Raw genomic sequence first — 14,220 nt, 5'->3', positions numbered from 1 at the left:
TTGGAATCAGAATCTACAAGGTATACACACACATGCACACACAGACACACACGCACACAGACACACACACACACACACACACACACACACACACACACACACACACACACACACACACACACACACACACACACACACACACACACACACACACACACACACACAGACACACACACACACACGCGCACACACACACAGCTGGTTTCCTCCCGAGTGTGTGTTGTTGCTGCAGAAACAGAAGACTCATCCCTGATTCATCAAACAGACTCGATGAGTGAATTATATCTTACAGTAACTCTGAGTTATGACGCCGCTTCCTGTCAGCGAAAGGTTGGGACTCGAGTCACACGTTTTATGACTTTAGACTCAAAATCTAAAGATAATCGCAATTTGATTTAAACTTCCACAACAATGGCTAAACAAGCGAGATACGACTCTTTGAAGTCTTGACTCTGGACTTAACTGTCTTTACAAGTTTCCTGTCTGACTTGAAACTTGGGACTTTCCTGTTTTAACTCATGGCTTTTTGTTCAAGATTCAAGGCTTTATTGTCATATTAGCTACCGTAGATATGGACATGACAAACTTAAGTCTCCTCCAACAGAGCAACATGAATATATATAAGACATAGAACAAATAAAACAGATAAAATAGTGCAAGAGAATGTTTTGAGATGTGCAAGTAAATACAAATAAAATATAAATAGTGCCAGAAGAGTCTATATACAAGTACATGGAGTATGATATATTAGATAATAAATTTGCAAAATGCACACACACACACACACACACACACACACACACACACACACACACACACACACACACACACACACACACACACACACACACACACACACACACACACACACACACACACACACACACACACACACACACACACACACACACACACACACACACACACACACACACACACACACACACACACACACACACACACAGAAAGGTGTGAGAGAGCCCTTCACTTTACGGAGGAAGTGAAGCAGTAAAGTCGAGTCACGCTCCGGAGCTCGAGCTCAATTCCAAGTCCACTAGGAAAGAAACTCAGATCTGAAACTTCCTCAGGATCAACGAGACAATGAGAGTCTTTAGTATTACGTTTTGTCTCCTTGTTGTTGTTGTTTTTACAGCACCTGCATTTGCAATCTGTATTTCCTCCTGTAGCTGTGTGATGTGTGGAAAAGCCAATAAATAAGGTGTTAAAAAAACAAAAACCCGAGATCTCTCCCAGCAGCTTCGACTGAAGCCTTCCGAGTTAATCGCCATGCCGACACCTCCTCATCTCCACCGCTCCCATGTTTTATTTTGTGTTGCCATAAGTTAGTCTCTCTGCGTTGGTGCGCTGGGTTAATGCTAATAATGCTAATCCTAATAATGCTAATGATAATAATGCTAATGCTAATAATGCTAATGCTAATAATGCTAATGCCAGCAAATAAAATGGGTTTTACGGGGCGTGGTTTGCAATCCGCCCAGCCAATCAGAAATTGGAACTTTTTTCTCCCCAGGAGAGCACCACCTCTCTCTAGCAGGGACTGATAAGGGGGTAAAAGTTCTCATGAACTAAGTTCTCTTTTTGGTGTGAACGCAAAATCCCAGGAACTATCGGAGCAAAACGGGAAAAGTACTCCGGTGTGAAAGCGCCTATTGAGAAACGAGGACTGGAAACACACCGACAGGGAGGAGCTAAACATTAAACAGGAAGAAGACAAGACTAACGCTCATCACAGAAACATATATCGAGTGTAAAAGTGCTAATACATGAAAAGAGAATTGCAATCAAAGAAATAAGAACCAGACATGTCTCGGAAAACAAACTGGGTGGAAAAGACTACATATTTGTTATTAACAAACCTTTATTTAACCAGTTCAGTCTCATTTGGATTAGAGCATTTTATTTTCCAAAGATCCCCTCGCCAAGAAGATACCGATAGACTTTCAAAATAAAACCAACTTACTAAATTAAACTTCAGTCTTGTTCTCGTACGCTTATTGAGCAATCGTCCCGGCGATAGCCTCAGTGTTTGAGCTTTGATAGCTGGGTTCACATCATGTTTTATCCCCGCTGCTTATTTGATTTGATATTGTTTCATTGCCGTAAGTTTTAGTCTTTATTTCTTTGTCAATAATTGTTGTCTACATGCTTGTTTAAATCGTTCTTTATAAGTTCATAGTGTTGACTTGAAGGTTAGTTCTCAATCTGCGACATAAATCATGTTGTCGGGGTAATTATTATTGCAAAGTTAATGTTGTTCTTGTTTAATTTACACATCTCTTGTTCAAAATGTAACAAACCTTTGCTCTTTGTCCAAAATAAGATACATCTCCTCGTGACATCTGTTGGAGAAGAAGCAAAAGGTCAAACAAGAGCCTCTTTTGTGGATCTTTTTGTAACCTAAGTCAGTTCTTCACTACTTAGTTTCAGGGTGGAATCTCAAAAGACTTCTGTCCAATCTTCCGTCCTGAAACAGAAGCCGATGTTCCAGATTCTTGATATCAAACAGAGAGACTTTTCCTCGTGCTTTATTCTCCCTGCATCTCTATTTAAATCCTCTCCGTCGAGCACTCGGCCTCCAACTGGCAGAAATATTAAATATCAGAGTGTTGCGAAGGCCCATTATGTAAATCCGGGCCTCACTTGTAGCGTCCACACTTTGGCACAACAGGAACACAGAGTCGTTCCTAATGGCCCACACTCAGTAAACACAAGCCCTCTCCCATGTGGATTTGAGACAACAAAAGATTAGCACTATTTGCAAATATACAACTGAGTTCAAAGGCACGGCTCCGCGGCCTCGCTTCCCTTCTTTTGTCTGAACGCAGAGCTTTGAATGTCTTAGGGGGCATCACAACTGCAGCACTACTAATCCCTAAAATCACTCCAAAAAGAGTTGGTTTGAGACATTTTGAAATGTTTATTTCTAGTCTTTGAATGTGTATTGTACAACGCCATGTCCCAATTTGGATGGGATCAATAAAGTACTTCTTATCTTATCTTTATCTTTTTTTTAAAGTGTAGGAATTCCACTATAAATCCCTAAAATCTCTCCAAAAACCAAAATAAATAATATAACCTATATTTGTGGAAACTGTAAAATATTTTTTTTATGGCGCTGGTTTGAGAGGGAAGTTTAAAAACTCACAAAATATGTAATATATACAATCGAGGGAGGTTCAGTCTGGTGGGAGGAGTTTGAGAGACGATGTCTGCGCACAGGCCACGCCCCTCATCGCACAAGCCACGCCCCGTATCCCCATGAGGTCCCTGGGGGCCCTTAAAGCATGAGGCCTCGGGTTTTGGGCAGCAGTATCTCTCGGGCCTTTCTCTGTCAGAGTCTCGAAGCCCTCTACAAACACTTTAAACATCTTGGGATTTTTTTTTTTTTTTGCTTGGAAATATGACTACTTCTTCCAACACGGACCAGCGCCTGGAGCATCTCCTGAGCGCCGTGGAGAGCGAGTTCCAGAAGGGCAGCGAGAAGGGAGACGCCTCGGAGAGGGATATTAAACTCACCCTGGATGATGCAGACTTATGGACCAAGTTCAAAGAGTTAACCAACGAGATGATTGTGACTAAAACTGGAAGGTAGGTCAAAACGAAATTTTGGAGAAGCAGCAGCACCAATGGTTTCCGATTGGCTAACATTCTACTCGCGGAGTTTTCAATGTGAGGAGTATTAGTTCGTTTCTAAAAAAGATCTTAATTGTTAAAGTGGAGTTTATTTTGATATCACACAAGCTTGCGTGTACTTCAGTGATCTGTCAAAAGCTCCCGAGGCCTCAGAAGCCTTGGTTAAAACTGAACTAAATAAAAAAGGACGTGCGTAAAAACTAAACACAACCTTACAAATCCCATCCTCGTTGTTTGTTTCTCCAGGAGGATGTTCCCGGTGCTCAGAGCCAGTGTCAGCGGCCTGGACCCCAACGCCATGTACTCGGTGCTGCTGGATTTCGTGGCCGCGGACAACAACCGGTGGAAATACGTGAACGGGGAGTGGGTTCCCGGCGGAAAACCGGAGCCTCAGAGCCCGAGCTGCGTGTACATCCACCCGGACTCTCCAAACTTCGGAGCGCACTGGATGAAAGCTCCAGTGTCCTTCAGCAAAGTGAAACTCTCCAACAAACTGAACGGCGGTGGACAGGTGAGAAACGGATTCATTATATTAATATATAAGTGATTTGAAAAGCACTTTTTAAATACTATTTCAGCCAAATCAGTTTGACTGGATACAAAAAACACAACATGTAATTCTATTGAGATGTTGACATTTTGGAATGTTTGTTTCTTGTCTTTTCATTTGTATTGTACAACGCCATGTATTTGTATTCTGCTGCAACGCACACATTTCCCAAATTGTGATCAACAAAGTACTTCTCATCTCATCTCATCTCACAAGGGAAGCATATATTAATGTCATGAGGTTATTTGATATGAAATGCTTTTAAATTCCGCTTTATAATAATAATACATATTTCCAAATGTAAGATGTACTCACATTTCTAAAACACACACAAATAATTTAGACAACTTAAAAAAGTCACTGACTTCACTTCATCCGATTAAAGTACTGCATGGCCCGGTTACAGTATTCATCCTGCTCGTTGTCATAGTGATAAACAACAACATGTGTTGGTGTTCCCCCACAGATCATGCTGAATTCTCTGCACAAATACGAGCCGAGGATCCACATCGTGAAGGTCGGAGGCGTCCAGAAGATGATCAGCAGTCAGTCTTTCCCCGAGACTCAGTTCATCGCAGTCACTGCTTACCAGAATGAAGAGGTGCGCATGGAGGAGAAGAAAGAACACTCATCCGTCTTGAATGTTGATTAAAATGCTAACTCGTGTCCTTCTCACAGATCACGGCTCTGAAGATAAAGCACAACCCGTTCGCCAAAGCCTTCTTGGACGCCAAAGAAAGGTAAACACCTCAAATCATTCCTTAGTTTCCGAAGTCCTTTTCTGGTCCCCGAGAAAATACTTAAAATTAATTATTTATTTTACTTTTGTGCTGCTTGTCGCCCTAATTCACTTTAACTCACATCCTTAAGCCGGTTACATTCAAAAGCATTACTTACCTATTGTTTAATTTGACATAATTGATTGTTGTTTTCATTATCTTGCAAACCACTTATTTTCTTAAGTTTATGAGGAAAGGTTTCGACTTAGCTTTGTCTTTGATTGCAGGAGCGACCACAAAGACATCTCCGATCACACCGCAGACATCCAGCAGTCTGGATACTCTCAGCGTGAGTCTCTTTCATTGCTGCTCTTCTCACATGCTGTCAGAGTGCATCAAATACAACTATGCTTTAAACTGACTGCTTTGATCAGATACATGCATCTACTTATTCATATACATAGTTAACCATGTTGAATTGATCTTCATGTACATTATTTAATTTCATATTCTGTTCTTGTACATGTCATATTCTATTTACATGTATATAGACACTATTTTGTATTTGTGTGATTTATTATATATGTTGCATTGTTGAAGCTCAGGTCAAACAACATTTAAAAAAACATTGTAAGTTATTATAGTATTCTTAAAATAGTTCGCTATCTGAGTTTTTTCAGTTCTACTTGTATGTATGCACCACGACATCAAGTCAATTCCTCGTACATGTCGACCTGATTCTGATAAGAAGTTCGTTGCCATGGCGACACTGTATCTTATGTGCATATGACAATAAGCCCTTTGAGTTGACGTGATGTGTCCTGTGTTCCCTCAGTCGGGGGCTGGTTCCTCCCGGGTCAGAGCCCCCTCTGCCCCAGCAGCAGCCCGCCGCAGTTCAGCGGCTCTGCGGGGCATTCCTCCGGATCGTATTGTGAACGTTACTCCAGCCTCAGGAGCCACAGGGCGGCTCCGTACCCGACGCACTACCCCCACCGCACCCCCACCTCAAGTAAGACCCCCACCCTGTACATAAGAGATGACAAAAGTACACACATGCTTTACTCAAGTAGAAGTACAGATACTCGAAAGTACAGGTATTTGAGTTCAACATGTAAGAAGTAGAAAGTACAGGTATTTGTGTTCAACATGAGAGAAGTAGAAAGTACAGGTATTTGAGTTCAACATGTAAGAAGTAGAAAGTACAGGTATTTGAGTTCAACATGTAAGAAGTAGAAAGTACCGGTATTTGAGTTCAACATGTAAGAAGTAGAAAGTACAGGTATTTGAGTTCAACATGTGAGAAGTAGAAAGTACAGGTATTTGAGTTCAACATGTAAGAAGTAGAAAGTACAGGTATTTGAGTTCAACATGTAAGAAGTAGAAAGTACAGGTATTTGAGTTCAACATGTCAGAAGTAGAAAGTACAGGTATTTGAGTTCAACATGTAAGAAGTAGAAAGTACAGGTATTTGAGTTCAACATGTCAGAAGTAGAAAGTACAGGTATTTGAGTTCAACATGTAAGAAGTAGAAAGTACAGGTATTTGTGTTCAACATGTAAGAAGTAGAAAGTATAAAGTCGTCAGAAAATTAAGTAGTGGAGTAAAGTACTGATACCAGAACATGTACTTAAGTACAGTAACAAAGTATTTGTACTCCACTGCTTCCCACCTCTGGGTGTCGGCATTACCAGAATGTAAAAAGTAATGTTGGAACTGTTAAATAAATCATATAAGATAAAACCCTTTAAGTAAGAAGACTAACACAATGTGAATGATGTTGTGTTGAAGTTTGCACAAAAGCAATGTACTTGTGTGTAAAGGTACCTGGGAACACACTCAATTCTGATTCTATAATACATTCATCATGATAGGAGTACACATAAATATGAGGATACGTATTCATTTGATTCTGTTTCCTCCAGATAACTACATGGACAATACTTCCGGGTCTCTTCCGTCTCACGACAGCTGGTCCGCTCTTCAGATCCCAAATTCCCCCGGCATGGGGCCGCTTTCCCACAGCTCCAACTCCACCTCCAACTCCAGGTACGCGTCTCCACCTTCCCCCGTGCAGTCTCGCTCTAAATGGGACACACGTTGAATATCATCCACATGAAAAAAACTCAGATATTTGTTGTTTATTTCATATCCCATGGGAATTCAATGTAATTTAAAGGGCAATACCAAACGGCAAAGATTTACAATTTACTTACAAAAGTTAAGGCAACATGAGATACATTATTAAAGATCTTACATTACAGAATAAGACAAAAGTACACACCACTCAGAATACAAATATACAACGTGAGAATTTAGGTTTGTAGACATTACTGGATAAAGAAGGCACAGACATGTTTCTGTTTTACTTGATCAGATGAGTTGACATTTCTGGGTAAATTATAATAATAGCAAGTAAGTAAGTAAAATGTATGTATAAAGTGCTTTTCCCAGACATAGTCGCAAAGTGCTCGACAAAGCATTACAACATCATAGGAATCATAAAAGATGAAATGACCACACAAGGCACGTGTTAGGAAGTGCTAAAAACATAGAATACAATAGAATAAAAGCAAGTTCCATGAACTCAAAGACGCTTAAATTGTTAGGGATGGAAAAATAATCCACGAGGTCGCCGTCTTTGAACCCTAACTTAATAATAACCCCTTCTTCTCCCTCTGCTTCCACAGTCAGTACCCCAGCTTGTGGTCAGTCTCCGGCTCCGCCCTCACCCCTCCAGGCTCCTCCTCCTCCATCCCCGGGGGTCTGACCTCCCAGTTCCTGAGGGGCTCCTCCTACTCTTCCTCGCTGCCCGTTTCCTCGCCTTCCTCCATGTACGACCCCAGTCTGAGCGAGGTGAGCGTGGGCGAGGCGCAGTTTGAGAGCTCCATCGCCCGATTAACTGCATCCTGGGCACCGGTGGCACAAAGCTACTGAGGAGGAGACAGAGGACATGTCACAAGACCTGCAAGAGGTTGAATAGTCCTTCCAGTTAAGCGGGGAGTCGTACCGAACAAAGCGCAAAGCCAATCGTCTTCATATCGGCTGCAACTAGCCACCCATTTCAAAACACATCAAACGCTTGGTCACTGAAATACGAGAAAATTGTGAAAATGTCGAAGGCTATGTTTAAATATATCGTTTTTTCAGAGCCAAAAACAAAGATATTCTCTTTCATACGAGATAATATGAAAATATCCACATTTGCGTTCTGACATTGTTGCTTAAAAAAAGCTCCATCGCCCGGCTCACTGCCTTTTCCAAAGCGACTGAGCTGGAACCAATCTGAAGAAGAAAGGAGACTATGAAGACACATCCTGGAGACGAGGACACGTCACGAGACCAAGAGGCTGTTGTTGCGTGTGAAGACGTTTAAAGAGTCCTTCCAGTGTGAAGTTAAGCGGGGAGTCGTACCGAACAACGTGCAAAGACAATCGTATCGACTGCCACCTATCTCATTACATATCGAATGTTTGGGCGAGGAAATAATGAAGCATGTCCATGCAAAGTTTCTCAATTTCCGAGGCTGTCTTTAAATATCTTCTTTGGACGGTGCCGAGATATTCTCTTCGGTGTGAGATAGAAATATCCTGTCTGAAAAAGAACGTATTCTTTGTCAAAAAAGTCAGTCTGCAAATCTATTTCTCCTTCCATTTTGGAAAATATAGTAACACAAAAAGCCCTCCTGTTTCCATTCTTAAATATATAAGATGCGATAAAAAAAAAACTCTTGGTTCTGCTAACATAAATGTGTATATGTGTGTAAATAGAATAAATTAACGTCCAGTGTTTTCCAAATGATGTGCCTTTGCTGCAATAACTGTTAGAAGAAAACCCGAAAGTGCCTTCTTCCCCCCCCTCTTCCTCCTCCTCTTCTTCCTCCTCTTCCTCCCCCCCCTGAACAAACAAGTGTACATAACTATCTATTTGTATTTGGACTCACTGTGAGTTTTATTTATGTCATTTAATAATAAATTAAAGTGTTTGTTTTCTCAAAAAATAGTTGATTTTGTCTGTTTTTTGCACACGAGAAATGTCACAAGTATTCTTTGTACTTTAAGTTATAATTAATACATTTCCTTACGTTTTTATACGTTAACTTCTAAAGGGGGAAATGAGAGTGTTTTAAATATAATTGTTGTTGTTTATTTACTTTTAAAAAACCATATAAAGCATCAACTATCATGAAGATTAACTAGAAGTCCCATTATCTTTAAAGAGTCCTCTCCTGCTGATGCTCAGGTGTATATCAGTATGTAGTGACTCTACTTTAAAGAGTTCTCTCCTGCTGATGTTCAGGTGTATATCAGTATGTAGTGACTCTACTTTAAAGAGTTCTCTCCTGCTGATGTTCAGGTGTATATCAGTATGTAGTGTCTCTACTTTAAAGAGTCCTCTCCTGCTGATGTTCAGGTGTATATCAGTATGTAGTGTCTCTACTTTAAAGAGTCCTCTCCTGCTGATGTTCAGGTGTATATCAGTATGTAGTGTCTCTACTTTAAAGAGTCCTCTCCTGCTGATGTTCAGGTGTATATCAGTATGTAGTGTCTCTACTTTAAAGAGTTCTCTCCTGCTGATGTTCAGGTGTATATCAGTATGTAGTGTCTCTACTTTAAAGAGTCCTCTCCTGCTGATGTTCAGGTGTATATCAGTATGTAGTGTCTCTACTTTAAAGAGTCCTCTCCTGCTGATGTTCAGGTGTATATCAGTATGTAGTGTCTCTACTTTAAAGAGTCCTCTCCTGCTGATGTTCAGGTGTATATCAGTATGTAGTGTCTCTACTTTAAAGAGTCCTCTCCTGCTGATGTTCAGGTGTATATCAGTATGTAGTGTCTCTACTTTAAAGAGTCCTCTCTTCCTGATGTTCAGGTGTATATCGGTATGTAGTGTCTCTACTTTAAAGAGTCCTCTCCTGCTGATGTTCAGGTGTATATCAGTATGTAGTGTCTCTACTTTAAAGAGTCCTCTCCTGCTGATGTTCAGGTGTATATCAGTATGTGGTGTCTCTACTTTAAAGAGTCCTCTCCTGCTGATGTTCAGGTGTATATCAGTATGTAGTGTCTCTACTTTAAAGAGTCCTCTCCTGCTGATGTTCAGGTGTATATCAGTACGTAGTGTCTCTACTTTAAAGAGTCCTCTCCTGCTGGTGTTCAGGTGTATATCAGTATGTAGTGTCTCTACTTTAAAGAGTCCTCTCCTGCTGATGTTCAGGTGTATATCAGTATGTAGTGTCTCTACTTTAAAGAGTCCTCTCCTGTTGATGTTCAGGTGTATATCAGTATGTAGTGTCTCTACTTTAAAGAGTCCTCTCCTGCTGGTGTTCAGGTGTATATCGGTATGTAGTGTCTCTACTTTAAAGAGTCCTCTCCTGCTGATGTTCAGGTGTATATCAGTATGTAGTGTCTCTACTTTAAAGAGTCCTCTCTTCCTGATGTTCAGGTGTATATCGGTATGTAGTGTCTCTACTTTAAAGAGTCCTCTCCTGCTGATGTTCAGGTGTATATCAGTATGTAGTGTCTCTACTTTAAAGAGTCCTCTCCTGCTGATGTTCAGGTGTATATCAGTGTGTAGTGTCTCTACTTTAAAGAGTCCTCTCCTGCTGATGTTCAGGTGTATATCAGTATGTAGTGTCTCTACTTTAAAGAGTCCTCTCCTGCTGATGTTCAGGTGTATATCAGTATGTGGTGTCTCTACTTTAAAGAGTCCTCTCCTGCTGATGTTCAGGTGTATATCAGTATGTAGTGTCTCTACTTTAAAGAGTCCTCTCCTGCTGATGTGCAGGTGTATATCAGTATGTAGTGTCTCTACTTTAAAGAGTCCTCTCCTGCTGATGTCCAGGTGTATATCAGTATGTAGTGTCTCTACTTTAAAGAGTCCTCTCCTGCTGATGTTCAGGTGTATATCAGTATGTAGTGTCTCTACTTTAAAGAGTCCTCTCCTGCTGATGTTCAGGTGTATATCAGTATGTAGTGACTCTACTTTAAAGAGTCCTCTCCTGCTGGTGTTCAGGTGTATATCAGTATGTAGTGACTCTACTTTAAAGAGTCCTCTCCTGCTGATGTTCAGGTGTATATCAGTATGTAGTGTCTCTACTTTAAAGAGTCCTCTCCTGCTGATGTTCAGGTGTATATCAGTATGTAGTGTCTCTACTTTAAAGAGTCCTCTCCTGCTGATGTTCAGGTGTATATCAGTGTGTAGTGTCTCTACTTTAAAGAGTCCTCTCCTGCTGATGTTCAGGTGTATATCAGTATGTAGTGTCTCTACTTTAAAGAGTCCTCTCCTGCTGATGTTCAGGTGTATATCAGTATGTAGTGTCTCTACTTTAAAGAGTCCTCTCCTGCTGATGTTCAGGTGTATATCAGTATGTAGTGTCTCTACTTTAAAGAGTCCTCTCCTGCTGATGTTCAGGTGTATATCAGTATGTAGTGTCTCTACTTTAAAGAGTCCTCTCCTGCTGATGTTCAGGTGTATATCAGTATGTAGTGTCTCTACTTTAAAGAGTCCTCTCCTGCTGATGTTAAGGTGTATATCAGTATGTAGTGTCTCTACTTTAAAGAGTCCTCTCCTGCTGATGTTCAGGTGTATATCAGTATGTAGTGTCTCTACTTTAAAGAGTCCTCTCCTGCTGATGTTCAGGTGTATATCAGTATGTAGTGTCTCTACTTTAAAGAGTCCTCTTCTGCTCATGGTGAAGCAACGTGTCTGCGTGTTAAGGTGGAACCGGAGCATTCACGTTGATCACCTCATTATAACTCATTATAAATCTATAAAACTATAAATATTAAACTTTACTTCACGTGTTCATTTGAGAACAGCTGTTGCACACCTGGGTGAAGGTTACAGTTCATTTAAATGAAAGATACAGCATTACTCCACACTCATGGTTCAGTCCACCTTAAGAAATAAGACCGACCTCGGAAGCAGTTGTGTTTTAAAAAAAACTTTATTGACACGAGTACACTTTTTATAAGAATAACTAAAGCACAGAAACGACTCCGGAAAAGCTGCAGATCGAGCCATAAGCAATGAATGCAACTGATTTCATCCGCGCGGGTTGGCTTTATGAAGCAACCGGTTACGTCATGACGCAAACGATGACGCAACGACGCAGCACCAGTCGGACTCTGGGCGGTGTGAAAAGAGCCGGAGCTAAACCGAAGAACCGGTTCTGAACCTGAAAAGCTCTACGGAGCTTGAACCGGAGTTGCGTTGGTGTGAATGAGGTATTAGAGATGTCCCGCCCCTTAGCCTATCACGTACACTGTGTTGTAGCGCTAGCCAATAGGAGCGCGAGTGTAACACTATAGCCGCGTTCACACTGCGGTACTTTTCCCACTAAGGTTAATGCGAACTTAGTTCATGATCGCGTTCACACCAAAAAGAGCCGCTCGAAAGTCCCTGCTAGAGAGCAGGGACTTTCGAGCGGCTCTTTTTTGAGAAAAGAGCTATATGTCTGATTGGCTGAGCGGATTGCAAACCACGCCCCGTAAAACTCCCAAAAAGTTTTGTGAAGCCGCCATTTTATTATCCTCGCATTAGCATTATTAGCATTAGCATTATTAGCATTAGCATTATTAGCATTAGCATTAGCCCAGCGCAGAAACGCAGAGAGACTAACTTATGGCAACACAAAATATAACATGGAAGCGGTAGGGATGAGGAGGTGTCGGCGTTCTGGCGATTTACTCGGAAGGCTTCTTAGGGATTTGCCTCTCCTGTATTGTGTATAGATTTTAGTGCATGTCAATGGTCTGCAAATTCTAAAAGCCCAAAGTTCGGTAACATAAGCCGCGTTCACACTGCGGTACTTTTCCCACAAAGGTTCATGCGGAGTTGGGGAAGGCTTCAGTAGAAGCTGCTGGGAGTCCCAGCAGCTTCTACTGAAGCCTTCCCCAACTCCGGCGACTTCCGGCCGGGGACTTCGGGCGGCAGTATACGGCGTGAAGTGGGTTGCGGCCTGCCAGTAAACCCAAAGCAGAAGAAGAAGAAGTGACGTCAGCGGCTTCATTTGCCTAATCCTCCCCCAGGGACTTTTTCTGGTGTGAACGCGATCTGTACTTAGTTCATGAGAACTAAAGAGTTCTCATGAACTAAGTTCGCATGAACCTTTGTGGGAAAAGTACCGCAGTGTGAACGCGGCTTATGTTACCGAACTTTGGGCTTTTAGAATTTGCAGACCATTGACATGCACTAAAATCTATACACAATACAGGAGAGGCAAATCCCTAAGAAGCATAATAGGGGTTTTAGGGTCAAAGAGGGGCCATGATGGTTTTAATAAAGAATATATTTTCTCATTTTGCCGCCTCAGCTTTGGAGTGGAGGTGTGACTCTAATAATCCACCTTTCGGCCCCCCGGCATTACGAGTTTTCTTGAAATACCGACGTCCTCACGGCCTCGCTAAGTGAATGTGGTTTTCTCCGACATGTTATTGAAACGACGAGGTGACGCAGAATCTTTAAGACATCCATCGGGGTCGCTCTCTGTCTCTGGCACCCGTTTGTTAGAATCTGCGTTATGGTGCGACGCGCGGCCGACACATTCAGATCTGCATGTGAGGAAAGACCGAGGCACTGAAACAGACCGTATCACACCCGGGGGGGGGGGAAATAATAAAGTCAGGTGTGAACGATAGCGAAAGAGGACATTTTGAAAAAAAAAAAATCCAATAAAACCCATAATTTTAGCGAGACAGGACGAAACAAGCAGAAGTAGATTTTACAGTAACGGTATTTCCTGGCTCTGCTCACAGTGAGGGGGGGGGGGGGGGGGGGGGGGTGGCCCTCCTGACATCAGATGTGCGATGTGTTTTCAGAGTTTGGTTCCTCGGCAGTGATGGAGCGGTTCCTCACGGAGGTGCAAATGAAGGAGGGAAGGTCACGAGGCCACGAGCAAACAGTAATGAAGCCGATATGTGACCTGCAGCTGGCAAGGTCCCTCAGCAAGAAAATAACTCACTTTACTGCCTCTTCAAATCTAGGATCTCATCTCCCTTTGCTCGACATACAGTAGCTGTCTTTGTTTCAGCTGTCGGATGAGATGTGGACGAAAAAGATTAAGGATATTCAGATGATGTGTTTAGTATTCAAACGTCCAGAACCAAATGTCCTAAAGTGACGTGTTATAAAATAAATGCCTCGGTATTTAGGCAGCACTTTGTGATATCATGAAAAGGCGGATAAATAGAAAACCCTCTCGGTTATGCTTGAAACCCCAGGTTACAGAGAAGATCATGGAGGATATAAGTATGTTGACAAGTAACTGAATGTATGGAAGCACATTTAGAAGCTAAGTGAGTA

The 14,220-nt window shown here is 41.8% G+C and overlaps 1 protein-coding gene across 1 annotated transcript; it reads left to right on the top strand.

Moving 5' to 3' along the window:
- The first annotated feature begins 3,421 nt into the window (after nt 1–3,421).
- tbxta (T-box transcription factor Ta) lies at nt 3,422–7,857 on the top strand. The gene is made up of 8 exons (XM_034094172.1): nt 3,422–3,609; nt 3,901–4,165; nt 4,671–4,805; nt 4,883–4,944; nt 5,211–5,272; nt 5,759–5,932; nt 6,846–6,969; nt 7,611–7,857. The coding sequence occupies exons 1-8, from the start codon at nt 3,422–3,424 to the stop codon at nt 7,855–7,857; spliced, it is 1,257 nt and encodes a 418-aa protein (XP_033950063.1).
- The last annotated feature ends 6,363 nt before the right edge of the window (nt 7,858–14,220 follow it).

The sequence above is a fragment of the Pseudochaenichthys georgianus genome, chromosome 11 (assembly GCF_902827115.2).
Source record: "Pseudochaenichthys georgianus chromosome 11, fPseGeo1.2, whole genome shotgun sequence".
Taxonomy (NCBI): Eukaryota; Metazoa; Chordata; class Actinopteri; order Perciformes; family Channichthyidae; genus Pseudochaenichthys; species Pseudochaenichthys georgianus.
Note: the sequence above shows the minus strand (reverse complement) of the source record. Positions and strands in the feature narration are given on the sequence as shown.

What these genes read in the sequence shown, in the direction of transcription:
- tbxta (XM_034094172.1), top strand. Translation starts at nt 3,422, where the DNA reads ATGACTACTTCTTCCAACACGGACCAGCGCCTGGAGCATCTCCTGAGC. An exon ending in GCAGTCTGGATACTCTCAGC is followed by an intron (nt 5,273 to 5,758) that starts GTGAGTCTCTTT and finishes GTGTTCCCTCAG; the next exon opens with TCGGGGGCTGGTTCCTCCCG. An exon ending in CCACCGCACCCCCACCTCAA is followed by an intron (nt 5,933 to 6,845) that starts GTAAGACCCCCA and finishes TGTTTCCTCCAG; the next exon opens with ATAACTACATGGACAATACT.